Below are 22,066 nucleotides of genomic sequence, written 5' to 3' on the forward strand. Positions count from 1 at the left end.
AAAAGTGAGTCTGATTATATTCAGTGGCCCTTACTCCCAGGAATGTGTGTCTATGATTGCAGCCTGAGGCTAGTTGCAGATATCTATCTGTTTTATTATTAAGAATATTTACATACTGCGTTTCAACAAAAAGTAGTTCACAAAGCAGTTTACTTAACTATGGGCACAATCCTGACTGCACCTTGGGCCAGCGCAAGTCCCTTGTGGCGACCCAGGATGGTCACAAACGTGCCTTAAAACGCGTTTGCATTTGCTTGAGAGTCAGCTGGGCCAGCACAGGGGTGCCCGCTGGTCTGCAGAGCCCGAATCCAGCCTCCACGCCGACTCAGGCAGGGAGGGTTGCATCGACCAACCTTGGCCGAAGCAAGGGTTTGGGGAGGGCAGGGAGGAGGTGGGAAGGAAGGCATTTGGGGCAGGGGGAAAGAGGGCGATCCTGGGGGCATGCAGGTGGGGAGCGGGAGGCGGGCTGGGACTTGGCCGTTGTACTGGATCCCAACCCCATTCTCTGAGCAGCACAGAGTGGCTGCGAGCCGTTCCACTGGAGCTGTTCCACCTCCAGAGGTGATACAAGTCCGAGGAAACCCTTTGGGGCTGTGGTGGCTTACCACAGTAAGGCAAGTGGTTCTAGCTGAGTCACTTCAGGCCCCAGTCTTGTGCTCGATACAGCGCAGGTCTCCTGGCTTCCCTTCCTGTTCCAGCGCAAAATTGGATTTCTCTGCACGTCAATCAATAAATGGTTCCCAGTCACCAAAAGGCTCACAGTCCAAAAAAGATGTAGAAGAGACTCCAGCAACAGCCACTGCAATGCTGGGAGGAAGAGGAACAGTTGCTTTTCCTTCCCATTTATAAGAGGACCCCACTTTAAAAGGTGTTTCTTTGACCAGTTAGCATGGATGCATTGGTCCAGGTTGATAATTCATGGATATGGGACATGCAGTTTTATCTAACCATGGTTTCCAGACCCACAGGTTTGGCTGGACCTGTTCACTCTAACGTGACTGGGGATGTGCTCTGATCATGTCTGGAGGGCCTTCTGAGGGCCACGGAAGCCATGTGCAGCCACCTCAACTCTAAAAAGTCCTTCTGGGAGGCAAAAATTGACACTTAAGGTGAAAAGCGCAAGTGACAATTTTTGGTTGGAGAGGCTGTGTGTGGCTTCCCTGGCCCTCAGAAGCCCTCCGGATGCAATCTGAGCACAGCTCTGGTCACGTTTGGAGGGCAACATGGTGTCTGACCCACGAATTTGGTTGTCCTTGGGTTTTAGCATTTGTTGGGGTTCCGGGAATAGAAACCTGTGGTTGCTGAGGCATGACTGTATTAACACTGTTTACTTTTGTGCACCTCTGAACAATGAATGTAATGTGTTTCCCGTCCCTGCTTGCAGGAAGTGCAGTTTCTGATCACATTGCCAGCATACACTTTGCATACTGCTTTCTCTTCATTACAAATTTTAATTGGTTTTACACCATTTCAATTAGCAGTCCTGCCTGTAAAGGATCCTGGGGAATGGTTGTTTCCTAAGAGTGCTGAGAATTCAATTAGCGATTCCTAGCCCACTCACAGGACTGCACTTTCCTTAAGAAAAGGATTGTTTAGTAAACTGGTTTGTCTGTCATAATGCACAAGCTATTCTGCAAAGGGGAAAAATTGTTTTCTTTCATGTTAAGGGGGTTCCTTCCTATTTTGTCTTCAGATAAATTATTTATTTGGGGGGAGATTTATTTTTTTAATTTCACCGTCCAACTTCTGAAGGCAGCTCACATAAATTTAAGTCTACAAATGGAAAGATACATAAAAATAATAACATTTCTTTTTTCCTCCCTCCCTCCCTCCCTCCCACAAGGTAGCTGAAGTTTCTGTGACCCCTGTGAAGAGAGGGGCACAGTCCAAACATTTTATGCAGGGTGCACTGGGTTAATCTGTGTTTTGTGTGCATCTTGTTCTATATTTCTTTTTCTCTTTTAGGCAATGGCTGAAGTCTGAAGACATTCAAAGGATATCATTGCTTTTCTATAACAAAGCACTAGAAAAAGAAGTAAGTGGTTTTTAACACACAATTCCTGGGTTTTGTATTTGTGTTATAAAAAGCAAGTCATAGCACTTGATCGGTTTACTTTATGTCTTTTTTTAATCTGTGTGTTAAGAAGCCGGGTTAGGACCCATAGAACCGGTGAGTACTCTGATGAATTGGGAAACGATGTAGGTATGTCTTCTCCTGCCTCTTCTCCATTCTATCTGTGCTCTTTCCCTGCATTTAGCTGGGCAAACTTGGATTTGATTGCTTGCTGGGGAGAAGAGACAGAGGGACCCAGGGGAGGAACGGGTGGAAGAAACTGTGTCTAGCTCATTTTCTATATAAGTAAATATAAAGGTACACACATGTTCTTTGGGTTTCAACCTCTTTGCCCTATTTGTAGGATGCTTGATAGCTGCAATCCTACTGGGTGATCGCTAAAGTTTGGGAAAAACTTTTCTGACCCTCAATTTTGTAGGCCTGCGTAATAGTGTTGATTGCTCTTTCCTTCTCTTGTGTACTGTGCGTAATCAGTCTTAAGGCAACAGTTCCCAAATTTTCCAGGAGTTTGGGAACTGCTGTAAGTGTGGGTGAGGACAAAGGTAGTGGTGCAATTGCCACTGTCTGAGCCAAAGAGGTTTTATTTTACTTACCCCTGGCAGTGCCTACCCTCCAGAAGATGCAGGAAGCCCACAGGCCCCATTGCAGGGCTCCCCAAGCCTCCAGAAAGCTAAAACTAGTGATTGTGACTCACTTCCCTGCACCATCTGGAAGGCCGGCATTGGTGGGGTAAGTTTAAAAAAAAAAAGCCTTTGGTCTCAGCGGCTGCACAATTGTGTCACAGCCTCTGCTGCGCCCATTAAGAGGCAGAGGCAGGACTTCCCTGGCTGAAGTGTCGCGATTCCCCAGTTTGGGAAAGTCTGCCTTAGGGCCAAACTAGACTTTGGGAGCGTCAGAACATTGCCTTTACTTATAAGGCTGAAGTGAGTGGGACTTACTTTTTATGCCAAGATGATCATGTAGAGGAGAAGAGCAAAATCCATCCACCTTACTCTCTGTGCTTGGCTGCTTGAAGCAGTTTTCTCCCTGGTCTGCTCACCTGGTATCAGAACCACAACTGGAGAGCAAATGCTTAAAAGCAGCACAGGATAGTGAAGTAAGGCAAGGAAAGGGGCAGGTTTCATTCTCCTCCCAATTGCATGCCTTTGGCTATAAAAAGTAGATACACAGACACTGCTTCATAGGTGAGTTGAACAAGGAGATGTTTAACAGACATTTGCCGGACATGTCTAGTTTGGCTCGTAGTCATCCCCAGTGTTGTCTTTTCGTAAATACTGGCTGATGTATGTGGGAGTGGACTGTTTGGGATTTCTGAATCAAACAGATATTGTTCATTTTCTGTTGCAGAAAAGAAAGAGATTAAATTGTTCGTTCAGTTTTTAATCCTGCTAGTTGTGTGTGCAGTTCACTGGGAAGTTCTCCTGCCCAAGCTACATTGAAATACATAGTAGTGTTCTTGGGCAACTCCCATGCATTTCAGGGTGGCCTGCGCAGAGAAAGTCTCAGAAAATTGTGCCTTTTGATTACATTGCATGTGCCCTCAATAGGCCTCATTTATGACAGGTTCATTTTCTAAAGAGTGTCAGGAGAGGGAAAACTATTAATGACAATGCTTGCTGTTGATTACTTTCTTGCTAAACAAATTTTGAAGATGTCTCAGTCTAGTTTTGGCTCAAGTTCATCATAAGAGGCTAGCTGAATCAGTCCAAGCGTTCTTCTGGTCCATCGTTACCTGCCACATACTTTCACAAACATCATCACCAACATCACCAGTGCATAATAACAGCTCTTACCCATTGTTTGTCCCCAAGCAACAGATACTGAGCGGTGTATTGCCTCCGTATATGGAGGTTCTATATGTGGAGGTTCTATGCTATGGTGTCTAGTAGCTATCGATAGACCTATATTCCATTTAGAATTATTTTCAATCCTTTGCTTTAAAATCATATAGGCTAGTAGGCATTTCGACATAGTAAACATTTGCTTATTTATCTAATTGGTGCGTCTGTTTTGATTTCTAGACTTTTAAAATAATCTTTCTAATTTTCTTTTAGTATAGAGCAACAACACTACCTGCGTTCAAGTACTACGTGACTTGTGCTTGTCTTATTTTCTTCTGCATTTTTCTTGTGCAGATTCTAGTCCTACCCAAGTAAGTAAGCAAATATCTGTAGTTCTTAGTTTATATCCATTACTGTCATCTTCAACCTTTTCAGACGTAGCACCCACCTTTTTTTGAGAAATGAGATCTACTTTTAGTTTTTTTATTGTGCTGTTTAACTTCTCTCTTTGTACAATTTTTCTTTTTTATGTCTGTAGAAGGGAGATAGATTGTCTCCTTGTTCTTTTTTTCTCTTTATATTACAAGAACTGAAACAAAATTAAAGTGTTGGTGGTGGCACACTGGTTCAACCCATCCAATTGAAGATCAAAACTAGGCTTGCTAGATAGGGCACAGGACTTCAGCAGGGCTTTTGATATCCACTGATAAGGATGTAGGACCATCTTTCTCCTTAGTTGTCCTTTGGTGGCATAGCCCAATACTACTTTCTGCTGCATCTAACTTGCTGCATAAGCCAATGTAAAGGTAAAGAGGTTTTCCAGTTTGTATACCTGGCAATCCTAGCTAGTCAACATTTGTTGATGCACCTACAGTATACACTAATGTTGCATCTACAGTGTAATCCTATTCATGTCTACTCAGAAATAAACTCACTGAGTTAACCCATTTTTGCCCAGCCACAGGTGTACACATTTGATCCCTGTTGCGTATATGCAACAGTGGACAGAAACGGCTTAAGTGGGTTTTATTCCCATTTAAGTATTTATAGGATTGCAGCCCCATATCATTTGCTTTTAGACTTAAATATTAACATACTTAAACCTTAAGTTACTTATAAGGAGGAGGGCAGGAGGTCTGGTCTAGAGGGTAGAGCCTCAGTTAGCCCAAAGATAACATCAGAAGGTCGCCAGTTCAAGGACACCAGCAGCTCCCTGATCGGCTGAGAATGGTGAGACCTTGAAGCAACTGACAAAGCCCAGCTGAGTGATTCCACCTGCTCTTGGTGTGAGCAAGAAGCATCTTGGCTGCCCTCCATGCGAGAGATGGAGCTGCTTGTCAGCCGGCGTGCGAGAACTGGAGGCCAGAAGTGAGACCAAACCAGGAAGATCCATCTGAAATATTGTTGGTTCTTGAAAGAGAGAACTTCTATGTTTGTAAAAATCCCCCTGAGGGATTTAGAAACGTCTGCCTATGTAAACTGCCTTGATTAAAGTCAGAAGAGTAATCCGATGACCAGAAAGGCGGTATATAAATACCTAGTTGTTGTTGTTGTTGTTATATATTATTGGCAACAGCAGCGCATGATATTATCAAGTTAGAAGAAATGCATAAGCATGCAAAGTTCTCATGCACCTTCTCGGCCTTCTTTTGTCTGGGTTGATGTATGAGGAGAGTGTTAGGAAAAGCTAAAGCAAAAGTTACTGCTTTATTCAGTCAAAAATAATTGTGAACTCTTCCTCAGTGATTCTTGGAGCTGTCATAATTGGTTTTTAAGAAGACCCTATGAGTTGTGATCTGTGGCTGATGTAGTGCCACACAGTGTTTGTTCTCTCGGTATAGTTCAGAACTGTTCCTTTTTGGTACGCGAGTTACACAAACAGTGTTCACAAGTAAGAGTAAACTGGCCTTTTACAGTCAAACTGCTGTTGAATGTCATGCCTTTATGAAAAGGAAACTTTCAAGAAGATATGGGGGAGGGCTAGAACAGCATGTTCCGTGCCCTTGGATTTCCAGAAAAAAACAAGTGCACCATTGATTGTCTGAAAGTAATTGACAAAAAAAGTTCAAGAAAGCTATTCATTTTTATCAGAGCATTCTTTCCGTTGCACCTGGTAGAAGAAAGGAGAATTGCTATGAATGTTTATATTGAAAAGAAGTTTTAACAATGAAGCTCTTATACACTCCAAGCCTCTGCACTGATTGAAATCTGTTGAAAGCTTCATGAATGTACCGAAAAATTTCAGAAGGAAATAATAGACACTGAAATTATCAAAAAAATTGAGCAAAAGCTATTGAAAATGAAAATTAGTTCCCTGCAGGAATCTGTCAGTGGGTATCTTACTAATGCATAATTCTAAACGTTTGAAGACGAGGTGGACCGAGGCACACTGCAATGCTCTGGTGAACAACTGGCTAATTTGCAGTAGATCTCCTCGCATTGCTGGAGTTCTTACATAGAAAGCTGGAACTACAGACCCCACTCAGTCGGGGCCCTTGGGCAAGACACTACGGTTCCACTCCTACACATTCTTGGGGTAAGCCCCATTCAACACAATAGGACATACTTCTGAATAGACGTGCATAGGATTGTGCTGTACCACAGTGGACCCTCCTAATTTCATTTGGGTCCTAAACAAGTTTTTTAATTTATTTTTTTAAGACACTACTAGATAAGACCTTTATTGGCATACATAACAAACACAAACACAACAACACAACAAAGAGAACAGTAGTGCGTACACGCTTATGACATATAATACATAACAACTGAATAAATCAGGTATGTTTGTCTCATATAAAACATAGTGGCCTAACACATAAAATATACTGGATAGTCTCTCTTTGGTTACGTTATTGGCATACATAACAAACACAAACACAACAACACAACAAAGAGAACAGTAGTGCGTACACGCCTATGACATATAATACATAACAACTGAATAAGTCAGGTATGTTTGTCTCATATAAAACATAGTGGCCTAACACATAAAATATACTGGATAGTCTCTCTTTGGTCTATTTGCCACCATCAGCTGCAGATAGGCTGCCACACATCATTCAGTTGTTATGGCTTATCACCACCATCATGAATTTTGAAACCTTTTTCAATTCTGAGGGTGAGCAATCATTTAATAATAACTTAATTTTTTCCATATCTGGAAAACCCACCTTATTAACCAGGATGGGCATTAGATAGGTAGAACGGGCGCTATTATGCCAAGGGCAATAAAAAAGTATATGTGGGAGAGATTCAACCAACCCCATGTTACAAGGGCAGAGTTGATCTTGATAGGGAGTCTTATGATACATCTCAACTGTCACCCTTGAGGGAATAACGTTGAACCTTGCCAGGGTTATGGCACGAAGTTCTGTGGGGTCTGTCAGTGAGGAGAGATTGCCATTTTCCCTAACCAGTGTGGGATGGAATAATATAAGGGCGAGCAAACCTTTGTTGCCTGATCATTAAGATTTTGAAATTCAATATCCCACAGTCTGACTCTGATGCTCCAATACGCCACAACATATGAACACATGTTCAGATGGTCTAGTGAGATCCCTATTGTCTCAATTTTCTTCCTTATATAGGTTGACCATGAAGACACTACTGATAATCTTCAAATTATGTTTCCTTGTACACAGCCATCAAACATCTGAAATTAGGGGAAGAGTCTTCCAAAGCAAAAACCATTCCTTCCAGGCAACACTCCTCATTGTATATATTGATAGAGATGAATCAGATGAAGCATTAATAAAAGAGTTCCATGAATTTAATGGCCTTTCCACATTTCAGAGTGATGATTATCTTGGCTATAACAGTGCAGATATACCCCCATACAAAATGGATGCAATTTTGCTCATAAAATATGCCAGGCATATTCCCGTAATGAAGAGAGTATATTTCATGATCAAATTGTTGTAGCTTTAAACAATGTTTGAATATATTGTTATTTCTCCTCCCTATTTCCTCCTTTTCCCTGTTTCTTTTGTTCTTTAGATTTTTGGAGTACTAACCATCTAAGGTTAAGAACTTTCAAGTCCTATTGTTGTTAGTGGAAGACATAAACACTATACTTAAATCGATCCTACTGAAAATCAATAGGATTCACAATTGTTTGGACCATGCAATACTGAGTGTGAATCATGCTAGGAGAAAAGTGTCTGGGGTGGGGCAAGGTGATGATTATAGGAAGGCTAAATCCATGTGCATACCCCTTTTGATGATAAAACAGGAATCTCTCCTTCTGTTTATTTGCAAATAGGGTGATACAGGATTAGACATGTGACTACACCATGATTTTTCAGTGACTGTAAACATACATGCATACATACATATGTGTGTATCCATGAAAAGTCTGTGATTTGTATTCTCTAAGAGACCGTGTTCTTCTTGTCTTGCAGGAAGTCTGTTCTTGGAATTTCCTTTGGAGCTGCCTTTCTTGTGCTTTCCTTCATTCTTTTTATCTGTTTTGCTGGACAGCTTTTGGTAGGTATTAAGAACACCTCAACTTCCTTGGCAAAAAAATTCCTTATGCATGAATAATGAGGTCCTAATATCTCTGCATTGTTGAAGCCCATCTCTCCTTACAAAAAACAATGTTAATTGTGACATAATATTCTTGTGAGTTACCTAGGTGGGGTGTGGGGAAACAGATCTCTGAGAACTTTCTTCCCTGGAGTTAATTTACATTTTCTTTTTCTAGTGATTTGAAATTCAGACTCTAATTTATGCATTACTATGCATTCTTCCTTGATGGAGACAGATTTTCTAACAGACTTGCATTGTAACTTGCCTGATATGTCATAGTTAAGGAAATTTGTGCATTTGCCCTGAGAAGTACTATTTAGTATTTCTGATAATTCCTAAGTTCTGTTTTTCCCCCCTAATTAAATCTAATGAGACTATAATTAAGATTTGATAAAAGAATGGTAATTTTAGATGCAGTGGTATGTGAAAAAAGGATGCAGGCTGAAATTGCTGTGGCCAAGATCCAAAGAGCAACTTTACACAGCAGACTCCCATGGTTGGCAACCTTCAGTCTCGAAAGACTATGGTATAAGCCTACAGCACCCAGTATTCCCAGGCGGTCTCCCATCCAAGTACTAACCAGGCCTGACCCTGATTAGCTTCCAAGATCAGATGAGATCGGGCATGTGCAGGGTAACAGTTGCTGTCACAAATTACTTTGGAGAATGAATCCTGCTTGGTTCCAAAAGCAGTTAGACGTGTGAGATAGAAAGCCTGCTGTTTAAGAAAACCAAGTCTAAATTTCCCTTGGTTCTGTTTTATTTTGCTATGCAAACTGCTCTGTGAACTACTTTTTGTTGAAAAGCAGTATATGGGTGGGCTGTATCCACGGATTGCTTTTCCTTGGTTTCACTTTTTTATCTATGTTTCCAAGGGGATCCCTTCCCCTCCCCCGCACACCCATTAGTTTATTTAAAGACATACCCTGCATGGCTGCAGATTCTTGCTTAAATAAGATCTCTATTAGCTTAGCAGCTCATAGTGACCTTCAGGTCGCCTCCTGGCAGCCTGGTTGCTTAAAAAAAAAAGATAGAAGTTAACAGGAAGCTTCCTTTTAACCTCCGTCTATTTTTTTAAGCGACCAGACTGCCAGGAGGCGACCAGAAGGTCACTATAAGCTGCTAAGCTTGTAGCAACCTTGTTTAAACAAGAATCTGTGGATGTGCAGGGTATGTCTTTAATGAATGAGTGTGCAGGGAGGGGCATCCTGCGTATCTGCGGTTTCCAGTATCTGCGGGGAGTGTTCTGGAACGGAACAAAGTTCCACAGTTCTTTGGATCTTGATTCAAAGGAGTTTCATTGGGGTGCAGAACCACTATGACAATACCATTGAACTTTCAACTGTATCTTGTCTTTATGAAAACTATATAAGAATGAGTCGTCATGAAGAGACCTCTTTAAAGAGGTGCAGGCATTTATCAGTGGTCACTGTTTGTCCGAAGAAGGAAGAAAAAAGGATTGAAAGGCTGGACTCAAAGTGAATGCAGCCTCTGACATCTGTGTGCCTACATACACTCTCTATTGCTCCCTCTATTTTTCCCATGATATGTGCTAGAATGTTCTTAAAATAGTTTAGGCAGTCTGTACTTTAGGTTTGGGGAGAGGCGGCAGGGTTAATTCTGATTAGGGCTCCACTTCCAAATTCTGTCATAGAAAAATAAGTACTCACTTCCTTGCCATGTCCTTTGTTGCTAGTGAAATTGTAGAGGCTTCACATTGCTATTAATTCTTGAGCTTACCATTATTTCTGGAACTCACACCATGTAGCATTACCTAGGCTGCAATTTCTTTTTTGTTGTGGTAGATTAGCAGAAAACACAAACTGAGCTATCTTACTAGCTGGAGAGTCTCACAGAATAGTTGATTTAATATATAGCACAAAGAATAATGTGTGTGACCTGAGGTGTCCCTGAAAAGTTTTTGGGAGGTGGAAGTCAACAATCCCACAGTGGAAATGTGCACATTTTCAGGGCAGAACTACTCCTACGGTATGTAACATTTCATAGGTTACTTTTAAAAGAGCAAGGATGGAAGCTAAAAATAATGCAGCCTTCATTCTAATGAAAGGCACAAAGATCAATTTTTTTCCCTTCGTAGCTCCATTCAGTGCCTGAACTGAATGATGTAGTTCGGAGGCTGCATTCCATTATCTTATTCATTCAGAGAGCACACTAAACAGATACTCCAAATCTAAACCTATTCACTTAAAAATGACTTTCACTGCTGAGATTAAAACTTCATATGTACATGTAATCAGGTTAGGTGAGGGATGTTAGTGTAATCAAATTGGCATGTAGATATTCAGGACGTGTTGAGGAAGCAGCCATGCTGCCCAAAACTGATAGTACAGATCTGTTTTTATATGATTTTAAATGCTTAACAAAATGTCAAAAGTTTTCACAAAGGGATGCAGGAAGGATGTGGTAGAGCCTCAGGGCAAAACTGGATGTGATTCCTGGAGGTCTGGGATTGGATTTACCATCCATAGTGGGTGGGGGTGTGAATATGATCAGGGATAGATGATGGAAGTTAATTCTTCCTTCCATGCGTCTTCCTGATGAAAATCTACAATGCCCCACATAGTAAACAGAGCCAGTGAGATGGGGATAAAGGAAGTAATTTGTCCCTGGGCCCAGGGTCAAAACGGGGGCCCTGGAGCCAAAGGAGGGGCCCCAGAAATTTCTTGAAATCTTGCATTTTCTGATCTCACCCAAACTTACTGACTGTGTAGGATACTGGGTGCGCATGGCAGCTGCTGCCTCAAGCCATATCTGCTGGGCCAAGGAATTCATACATGACACTCCTTATTACAGTTTCAAATCTAGGAGGAAACTGGCCTGCGACAGTAGCTCTTTGGCTTGTGGATCTGCTAACTATGAAGGAGTATAAGAGCTCAGGGATCCAGCTGCGGGACTACAACTGCTGCAGAAGTTAGTTTTGTTACACACAGGACACTTCCATTCTAGTGTGAGCCCAAATACGGTGATGCTAATTTTCTCCAATGATTTTTTATATTTAAAAGATTTTAGAGAGACCTAGGAGTGTGTTTGGTTTTCTGTATTATTATATCTAGCTGCTGGCTCTGTGCAAATGGGTAGATCTGGGCTCCACATTGGGGAAGCTCGGTAGACCTGGGTTCCAAAGATTTTTTGGGGCTGTTGTCACCCTACTCCTTCCTCCCCACCCCTGTTCTGCCCACCCTCTTTTCACCCTCCCCTGCTCTGTTTCATTCCTCCCCACCCCTTTGGGAAAGAAAGAAAATTTGTATCTCCTGATAAAATTCCTCTTGGAAGCCCTGATAGTAAAGTCTCTGCCATTACTCAGAGGGCCTCCTACTTGCCTTGATTTATATATAATCTGCTGTCTCTTTATGAAAGAAAACTGTACACTGTATCCTGCCGTGTATAGCTTGATAACTTTTAGATTAGATTCAGTTGTTGGCTACTCATGTTTAGAAGCATCACTGAATCTAGACTTAATCAAGACCAGCAATCTTCAATCTTTTTCATCTCATAGTAGTGCATGCTGACAAGGCACTAAAATTGTCAAGGCACACCATCGGTTTTTTGACAATTGACAAGGCACACTATGCTGCCCTATTAATAAATGATATTTATTTAATTAATAAATTCACCAAACTCCCATGACACACCTGTGGACCACTCGTGGCACACCAATGTGCCACAGCACACTGATTGAAAATTGCTGATCTAGACTCTAGACTAGTTTAATAATAAAGTGATGGTTGATATTCCCCCACACTGTTCTATTTTTTTAGTTGTCTAAATGTTCTTGCCATATAAAATTGTAAGCATTGTTTTAGAGCAAATGCAAAAGAATTAGAAATATTCATAGACATGCATTTTTTATGTACCCTATATACAGCAATGTAACAAGAAAGTCTCATCCTCACTGATGTGGATTCTGAAGTCATCCGGAGTCATTGCAAATCGCCCATGGCCACGAATCACGCTCACTTTGATAACAACAGCTGTAATATTAACAATGGCTGTGTTCAATATGGTAAGCTTAATGAGTTTTTGCTACAGTTGTCTCCTCTTGAACCTGATGCAATTAGCAAAACTAACACAGAATCATGGGAAGGGAAAGCTCGCACATTGTTAATTGTGTGAGGTCCATTCAGGCAATGCTGAGAACTGGGAGAGTTTTCTCGTTTTCCATTTACTACTTGTTGCATTAACTAAAATGTTGGCCCACAGTCCCAAACTGCGGGTTTTCTTTTACAGGAAAATGAATAATTTTTCATCCAATATGTTGTTTGAACTCTAGCTGATATGCTGCCAGCCTTATCAGAGGAAACATTTTTCTTCAACAGGGAGTTGTGGATATGAGGGGAAACGGGAAGTAAAAGTACTTAGAATATAAATAGAAATATTTTCGTTCTTTGTCTGAAATGTTTTGAGTGGGAGAATAATGTAAAATAAGGGTGGGTGGGTCGGGACGCCAGGCATCCAGCAGTGGTCTGGACACTGACTCAGCAGAACATTTTGCCGCTTAACTGGAAGACAAGATGGCATCCAACTAGTGCCAGGAAGTACTGGAAGTCCTGCAATGGACCCCCATAGCTGCCCACCCCCTTCCCACTCCTGTTGAACCATTTTTAAAAGCAGTATTTTAAAACAATATTGTTACAGTCAATTACACTGAGGCAAAATGTCTAGAAGGAGAAGTTAAGAGAAAACAACCCTCTCCTGCAGCAAAATTCAGAGGCAGTGAGGTTCATGATAATAGGATTGCTCCTGCATTATTCTGAATTAACATATCATCAATAGCTCAAAGTTAGCCCTGCCAGCATATGAAATGCACCACATGGTGCCTTTGTGTTCATGTATATGGCATGTGTAGTATAGTCAAGATGATGCATTTTGCACTTAGAAATTGAGCTGCAAAGGACTGGATGAGGGGCCTGGACTCTGAATGATTCTGAATGGTGAATGGTACAACCATTCATACAAGAAAAAGCATTACAGGAGCCCCTTAAGACAAAAATAGGGACAACAGGAACAGAGCTGTGTGAGGTCTAATCCCTATGTTCTGGTCCCTTTCCCTAAAGAATCACTGAATCTAATGGAAGGTTGCTTACAAAGTTGGAACATCAAGGGACATCCAAAGAAAAAGACCTTAGGCCAGTCTGGATAATACTTTATAACCTGAACTGGTTCCATGTATTACATGACATGCACATTCACAGAGCATTTGTAGTCCTGGCCCTTCACCTCGCCTCTGGGGGAAACTCAAGGCTTTTCCTCTAATCCTTGTGGGGGAGGGGGGCAATGTTTCTGGATTGGATGTGGGGAAACTGCTTGACTTCTCCAGCTCCCCTTTACCTAGACAGGTAAGTTTGGCTACCCAGTTGTGGGGCACATGCCAATCTTAGCATGAAGATTGGTTTATGTGGTGTAATCTTCAACGGCTTCTAGACATTGACCACTTGCACATGTGGCTTTTTGAAAATGGTATTTCAATCAAAGAACCTCAGGGGAGCATCTAGATTACCAGGCTACAGCAACCCAAAGGACTTGGGTGGGAGGGGGCTAGAAATGACTAAAAATAGAGGGAGAAACAGCATTATTTCGTCATATCTTTGTTTAAACCATGCGTATAGCATGTATGCATGAGATGTTGTTTGTCAGTGCTGTTTGGCTCCAGATCTGATTCTGCATCTACTTCTATTATGTATGGGTGCTTTACCTAGATTTTTCAGGTAGATAAAAAATTTGTAGACTAGGCTCACTATATTGTCATTAGAATTATTGATGGTGGCTTAATATGACAAAATGATGTGTATCTCTTTCTTAAATGAGAAGCTTCAAATAGATTTTAAAAATTAATCTTATTTTAAAATTAATCTTATCATTCAACATATTGAAAAAACTTGACTTTCTTTGTGATGGAAAAATTAAAGAAAGTAGTGAATATGAATCAATGTATCTCAAATTTAAGTCTTTATCAAAACCTCCATTTATCTTGATGTGTTAAATTTCACCTTAATACTTGTGTAGTTGATGGAGATCTTAAGACTTCATATTTGTTTGTTGTAGTTTTTCTTGGATGACAAAGGTGATGTGGTTGAATTCCTCCCGATTCTTAATTCATCAAATACAAGCTTGCCTTATGCAGGCAATCATACGCTCTGGTATATTCAAAGCAACTACTTTTTCTTACCAGTAAGTTTTTATCAAATTTCTTTATTCTTGTGGATTGTAACAGGCACGTTCCACTTACTATCAATGGAATTGTGTAAACCAAAACCCCATTTACATGCACCTATAGCAGTGTGGTTGTTGCCTCCTCTGCCATTGCTTTTATGCTGATTCAGGTACACGTAAAGACTTTCACCACTCAGTTTTCTTTGACAACATTTGCCATTTGAGGGAAGTGTTATATTTTGCAAGGAGGAGTAGACACATTTCCCAGTGGTCCATATACATTCAGAAGCTGCATTTGAAGAGGCCAGCATAGTTGTTGCTTGATAATCCAACCTCACAGCCTTATCTTTTGCTCATTTTCTGGCAAGAAACTGGGTTCACATGGGAACAACTCTCCCAAGTAAATGTGCATGTGACTGTACTTTTTGCCCCAGCTCAGACCACATCTACTGTACATGGGAGTCAAGGTCCCCTCGTGCACTTGTGTGGGAACTGCTCTTCTGTAGTTTTCTCCCAGGCTGTTGTGGTAAAATTTTCAAAGGCTAAAACAATGAGGGAAGAAGCCATTTACATAGGTCTTGTCATCTAGTTATCTCCTGGCTACCAAGTAAGTGTAACCATGGAGTGAAAAGAACCTCAGTGATTAGTCATGCTCATGCAGCTAGTCTTCCAAATGTTTCAGTGGCATGGAATGGCTTCAGAAATGCACTTCCCATTTCATTCCGTTGTAGTAATGTGTGAGGGGCTCTCGGCCTCATCAATTTCATGACACATACAAAAAAAAAAAGATTTTTTCACATAGAAAACTTCACATAGAAAATATAGAAAATGTGAGGGAGATGGCTAGGCTAAAACATGTGAGCCTCCATGAAGTGCATCTGGATGATGGGGAGGGGGTGTAGCCCCAAAGATCAGTTATGCAATGGCTCACGCTGTCCTACTGATTACCTGGCTGGCGGAATAGCAATTGTTGATGTCACTGCTCACCGCCCACTCTTGGCCCTCTACCACCAGTGGATAAGCAGTAACTGGCTGTTGGGATGGGGAACGGCTGAACGCATTAAAGGCCCACTAAATCAGGTGACTACCACCTGTAATCTGAAATGGTTCTGCTTGCACATGGGTTTACCTCCTTAGTGAAAACAAAACCTTAGTTACTAATTAGACTCAAATTCTTATTTAGTGTGTTCTTTCCCTTCCAGTACTTTATCTACAGCTGCATTTTGGGCCTGATTTCCTGTTCTGTTTTCCTCCGAATAAATCATGAATTGAAAATGGCGCTCATGCTCATTGCTTTGGTAGCCTACAACATCATTCTTCTGCATACGCATGGTTCTGTGCTAGATGACTACAGCAAGTTCCTGTACACAATGGGCCCGCAAAAAAGGTAGGCCAATTAATTTGTCCCTGGGTTAAGGTGCTACTGAGGGCCAAGCTGGATGTTATGAGACTTACAGTTGCCATCATTCCATGTTTCTTCTCCCATTCCTCACAACAACCAACCCCCCCAAAAATGTGACTGGACATCATTGTTTGGTATGTTCCATTGCTCCCACTCCACTAGTCAACTATGCAAGGTGTGGTTGAAGGGACACACAGCTTGATGGTGCCATATCACATGTTTGTGTTAAACACTATAAGCAAATGAGAGAGAATAGTGGTAACTCTGCTGGCCAATCCTAATATAGTGGAATATGCTTTCTGGCTGTCATAAATGGAAATCTGGAAGCACGCTTAGCTGTATGCTTCCAGAACAGCTCTGGAGACAATGCAGAGGCCCCATGCCAAGGTAGGCCCAATGGTGGAGATGAGTTGGTGGGGGTGAGCAAAACAGTGTGGGGGAAGATGGAATGGGGGGAGGGCGAGAGGTATGTCAAAGGTGGGAGGGGATGGCACCTGGCATGAGTGACTTATGCCAGATGCTATCCCTTCTGTTACCAGCTGATACGCCCTCCTTAGACTTGCAATAAGCTGAAGAGCTGGCACAGGTTGGAGGAGACCCATTGCCAGTCAAGGGGCTTACAGAGGGGCAAAGGAAATTATTTTCCTTTTCCCCTCCCAAGCCTCCAATCAAGCTCCCCTCCACCACAGTATGCAGCGCAGCCTCTTTTGGTGTGGCTGCATGCTGTGGTGGGAAAAATCATAGGACTAGGACATCTCAAAAAGTCTAGTTTGCCTCCTCTACTTTTGTTCTTGGAGCTCTGGAGTGAAGTGGGGGAGGCAAGAGGGGATAAGTTCCATTCAGGTGTATGTTGTTGGTTTGTTTGGCAATAAGCCTAACCAGCACAAACAGAAGGAATATTAACAAGGAAAACATCGGAAGAATCAGCCCATTAAATGAAGAAATCACATGCCCATTTGATTTGTCATGCTGGCAAGGGAGATTGTTCTCTTTTTGTAAGAGCTTCTCTTACTTTAGTTACCATATGTGCAAACACTATAACATTTTGTGTTGGAAATGAATGTTTTCCACAAATGAGATATTTCAGTGTTCTATTACCATGGCCAAAATTTCATTCTGCCAATAAAACTCAATCGTCATCTGAGCTTGTAAAATGGGTAAGTCAACAAATAATGGTCCAAGATATCTACCTTGTTTGACTCATACACACTCTTTCCTCATTTAGTAGATCTCCCTTTACAACATCCAATGCTGAAAACAACCAAGCCAGCCTGCTTTCTTTTCAGCATGCTAGTCCTGTATACCCAGGGGAATGTTTAACTATGCGACCTTTTTCTTCCATGGCACCCAAAAGTGTTATGTCCAAGAAAAAATGTTAGAAATGCTAGAAAGCTGGTGGTGCACCTCAATGAAATGAATGTTTAACAGCTTAACTTCAATGGTGTATAACATCTGCATGAAACTGCAGGGAGAGATTATCATAGGATTAGGGTTGGGTGCCACCAGTATATTTAGGACACCCCGCTTTATGTCTGATGCCAAAGGAAGCTTTATATCTGATGCCAAAGGAAGCTGTCAAAGTCCTGAATTATTGTCTGGGCTCAGTAATGGACTGAATGAGCTAACAGGCAGAAATTAAATCTGGATAAAACAGATTTGTCTGGATGATCATCAGCTTGTTCTAACTGGAATTATACTTCCTTTGAAAGACCAGGCTTGCAGTTTGGGGGTGCATCTGGACCCAGCATAGCTCCTAGATGTCCAGGTGGTGAATATAGGGGCACTTTATGGCTTAAGCTGGTGCATCAGCTGTGTCCTTTCCTGTTGCGATCAGACCGGACCATGGTTTCCCATGCATTGGTTCCATCAAAGTTAGAGTACTGTAACATGCTCTATATGAGGCTGCCCTCAAAGACCATTTAGAAACTACAATTGATGCAGAATGGTGTCACACGATTCCTGACTAGCACTGAATGCTAGGATCATGTCATTCCACTACTCCATTAATTGTACTGACTGCCAGTCCATTTCCGAGTGCAGTTCCAAGTGCGGGTAATTATCTTCAAAGTCTGAAATGGCTTAAGACCAGGGTATCTGAAGGACAGCCTCCCCCATATGTAAAAACTCATACATTGAGCTATATTTCCTTTAAGGCACCCATACCAGTCTGCAGACCCCTTTTCTGGCATGTGGCATTGTGAATGGTCGTGACCGTGATTCCAGATGCTTGGTGATGATGTCTTGTGTCATTGCCAAACTTCCAGATTGCTGAGCTCCATGCTACACAGAGTTTGGCTTAGAGCTGCATGGTGGCACAGTTTATAAGGAATGCAGAGATTGAGGCCCTGTGGAGGAAGAGGGCCTTCTCTGTGATGACCCCTCACATGTAGACTTCTCTACTGGTGAAGATTTTGGTGGCTCCTTCCCTTCCATCAGTCCAGTGGCAATAGAAAACCCATCTTTTTAGGACTGCATTTCGGACTGCATTTTAGTTGCTTTATTCGTTTTTTAAAGATTAGTTTGTTGTTTTCTGAACTCTCTGTTATGTGGTATTCACCATACCACCACTGCAACTTTGTGAAAATGAGGGATACATACTCTTTTTGTACTCTTGTTTAGATGTTTTATGTTCATTTGTATTTAAATAAACAGAAGGTAATACAATTTAAATAAACTGACTGTAAGCCAGCTTGGGTCCCCACTGATTAGAATTCAGACCAGGTTCACAGTTTTTATAGCACTTTTATATTCCTACATGCTCTAGTTCTGTCTTTGTTTTCATAGGCCAGGGATACTGAAGGATCTGAAGACGATGGGTTCTGTGTCTCTCTTCATATTCTTTGTCACCTTACTGGTACTCAGCAGACAGGTAGGGCTCCCAACCTTTTCCAGCTTTTTTGTGCCCCTAGAAGGTTTACTGCAAGTTTGCTTATGATGTTCCAACTGTGTCTTTCTCACAAAGACAATTCTAGCAAGCATAATTTACACAAGTGCTGACACCTGCTTCACCTTGAATAGCTGGACTCTCTCACTGTTATTGAAAGACTGTTTTGATGTGAATTGATGAGCAGATGACACTGAAGACATAAGGGGAGAACAATTGAGCATTGTATCTGTTGCAAGGAATGAAATGCACAGTCACCTTTGAAATGGTCACTTCTGGTTCATCTTTCATGGTGTGCCTTTCATGGTGACCTTGGAAATTTCTCTTGACAACTGAGACTGTTCTTGTCTTTTATTCCACTTACCTTTTCTGCGTCTGTTATGTGCATTAGCCACAGGATAGACCAGTAGTGCTGAGGTAACATGTCAGATTTCTATAGCATAACAGCATCTTGAACATACAGTTGAGAACAACTTGCCTCGCATATCTTTGTCCATTTTATCGACATCTTTCTTCATTGTATTCTTCTATACATGATTTCAGGGAGTAGTTTGCCTATATATCCTTCTCTTGGTCTACAAGACAGGATCAAGAGACATGAGCAAGCTGTTTCTCTAACTCACTTTTATTGTTGTATTATAGGGATTTTGTTTTTAAATAGCGTGTCTGTTTGGTGGAAAGGCTGGGTATAAACAAAAATAAATAAATGTTGTTTAGATGAACTCTAATCTAAAGTAGAGGATTCTGTTAATGGTAACATTAAAAAATCAGCTTCTTGAAAACTGCAATTTCCATAGCATTGGGTTTCCACAATTCTTTCACATTTAAAGACAGATATTTTTAATAGCATGTTAAGAGACGTGTTTGAATGTAAATTGAGGATTCTGTTTGTGTTTTCCAGTTCCTTGATAATGATCAGTTTACTGCAGTACTCTTAATACCGTAGTTTAGTTTTCAGAGAGGTCTATTTGGCGTTGCAGCGGCTGTTTTTGTTTCACTTTATAAACTGAATGAGAAAGAGCTAAGGAAGAAATTGTTTGTTTTTCCTCAATAAATTAACCTAGGATAGCAATGAGGCGTGGAAAGGCCATGCAGCACTAATTTTCATGATAAATGTGCACTTCACTACTGTAGTTTGCATAATATGGTCAGATCCTGAAACTGTGCTATTCATGATCTTGGTGTCTACAGTGTAATTTTTGTGAGTAGCTACTAGAATCAGTGCCAGGATCTTAATCAAGATAATTCACTCCTAAATGTTTTATAAGAACACAAGAACTGCCTGGTTGGATCAAAGCAAAAAAATCCCATCTTGTCTAGTATTCTGTTTCCATTGGGAAAGCTCATAGGTAGGGCATGAAATTGATCCTCCCCTGCTGCCTGCCCCAGTGTCTGATAATTAGAGATCGCCTGCATCTTTACATGGAAGTTGCATGTAGCAAGCACAAATGATAGGCTTTCCCTCCATTAACAGCACAATCCTATGTGTGACTTATTCAGGAGCAAGCCGCCATTGTGTTCAGTAGATCGTACATCCAGGAAAATGTGCCTAGGATTACAGCTTAATTTGTTCAGTGCTATGGCAGTGAATTCCTTAAGTTAAATAATGCTTTGTGGGGAAAGTGCTTTGTTTTGTCAGTTCTGAGTCTGTTTTGTGCACATCTCTCTCAGCCCACTGCTGCTTTCCTTTACGTTCCTTTTATAATCACATTTGACCTCAGCATGATTGTCGATTTGCTGCCTTACTCTCCATTATTGCACTGCAGTGTCAATAGGAGCCTGAACCTGACTGGTAGGAGCCAGCCAAAGACTTTAATACCATCAAGATTTTGTCTCCTCTCATCTGTGCAGATGTTGTGTTTATGTTGTGCAGTTTAATTGAAAGTCGTCTTACCCTTGTGGAAATATTAATATTGCAATGAAGTATCTTATTGAGCTTTGAGTAGCCTTTAGCTTTTATTTGGTGGCTGGGGTTAAGCAAGTGAAGCAGGTATTTTAATTGACTATCTTAGTTTTAATTAAAAGTTGCAACTTGTACTGTTTCTCTCCCCTCCAAGGCTATGGAACTCTAGTATGTCCATGTTTCATGGGCACTGTGACCTCACTGCCAACACGACACACATCCCACTGAAATTTTTAACCTTTCTAAGAACAAAAGGGTTTAATTTGTTTTTAAAGTGTTTTGATATAGGAACATTATTACCACTATTAGTTTATTTTTTAGAATAAGGTGACCAATAAATCTGAACCATCCAATCCTATCTGCATGGTAGGCTGGTGGGTCTCAAGGTCTGTCATTGCTACAATATCTCTGATAGTCCATAGAACATGGCCGCAGGTGCAAAGACTGTCGGCTTAGACACGGTGGCAGTGGGGGTGGATCGTGGTGAGGATCAGCCTAGGCCAGGGGTGGATCTCAGTGACAGTAATGTCTGCCAGATTCCGAACCACTGACCTGGCTGCAATACGACTTCTTCGACCTAATAGCAAAATCACCAGCTTAAATCTGAGTTGGCCCATAGGGGACCAGGCAGCAGCTGCGGAGATAAGTAAAATTTTTCTTTCCTTTCCTGGCTGACCAGGTTCCTTGTTGGCTTTCGAGATACAGTGGAGCCTGCACTGGCAGCCTTGAAATCCTGTGTACCAGTGGGGAATAGGATTGGGCTGTGAATACTGTAAAATATAGTGGGTTGTTTTTTTTTAATCATTTAAAAATTAAGCAAAGAGATTTAAAACATTGCAAAAATAAACAACTCAATGAACTGCAGCAGTAGAACTCAGCCAAGTGGCAGAAAAACTGGGAGGAGGAAAATATGTTTTCCACTAGCTATAGAAGGAGAATGTTTCTTGGACCAGTATTCAATCAGAAAATGTTGAGGCATTGCTGCAGAGTGTGTGTGTGTGTGTGAGAGAGAGAGAGAGTGAGTGAGTGAGGGGGAGGGGCCTTACCCAAATTCTTCAATTCTTGATGTTCTTTTTACTTTCATCAGTCCAGTGGAAATTGAAAACCCACTTTTTTAGGGTTACATTTGGGGTTTAGTTTCTTTTTTAGTTTGCTTAATTTTGTTAAGGCTCTTGTTTGTCTACATTGCATAGTTTGAGCTGAAATCTGTGTGGCACCTCTTAATAGTTCAGTTCCTTCATTTCAGACCCTGGGAAACCCTTTGTGTGCTTCAGCCTATTTTCTTCTGCTTGCAACCAGAGACAATGTGGCCAGAGACAATG

General features: G+C 41.4%; 1 protein-coding gene and 1 pseudogene across 1 annotated transcript in view; one reads left to right on the forward strand and one right to left on the reverse strand.

Moving 5' to 3' along the window:
* ADCY2 (adenylate cyclase 2) overlaps positions 1-22,066 on the forward strand; it is a 121,878-nt gene that overhangs the window by 85,532 nt on the left and 14,280 nt on the right. Inside the window, exons 13-19 of the mRNA XM_066623703.1 lie at positions 1,966-2,035; positions 4,129-4,226; positions 8,259-8,343; positions 12,271-12,408; positions 14,448-14,573; positions 15,758-15,942; positions 18,742-18,826. Of these exons, the coding sequence (XP_066479800.1) occupies positions 1,966-2,035; positions 4,129-4,226; positions 8,259-8,343; positions 12,271-12,408; positions 14,448-14,573; positions 15,758-15,942; positions 18,742-18,826 (787 nt within the window). The remainder of the gene's footprint in view (positions 1-1,965; positions 2,036-4,128; positions 4,227-8,258; positions 8,344-12,270; positions 12,409-14,447; positions 14,574-15,757; positions 15,943-18,741; positions 18,827-22,066) is intronic.
* LOC136649888 (5S ribosomal RNA) lies at positions 8,917-9,033 on the reverse strand (annotated as a pseudogene).

The sequence above is a fragment of the Tiliqua scincoides genome, chromosome 4, assembly GCF_035046505.1.
Source record: "Tiliqua scincoides isolate rTilSci1 chromosome 4, rTilSci1.hap2, whole genome shotgun sequence".
Taxonomy (NCBI): Eukaryota; Metazoa; Chordata; class Lepidosauria; order Squamata; family Scincidae; genus Tiliqua; species Tiliqua scincoides.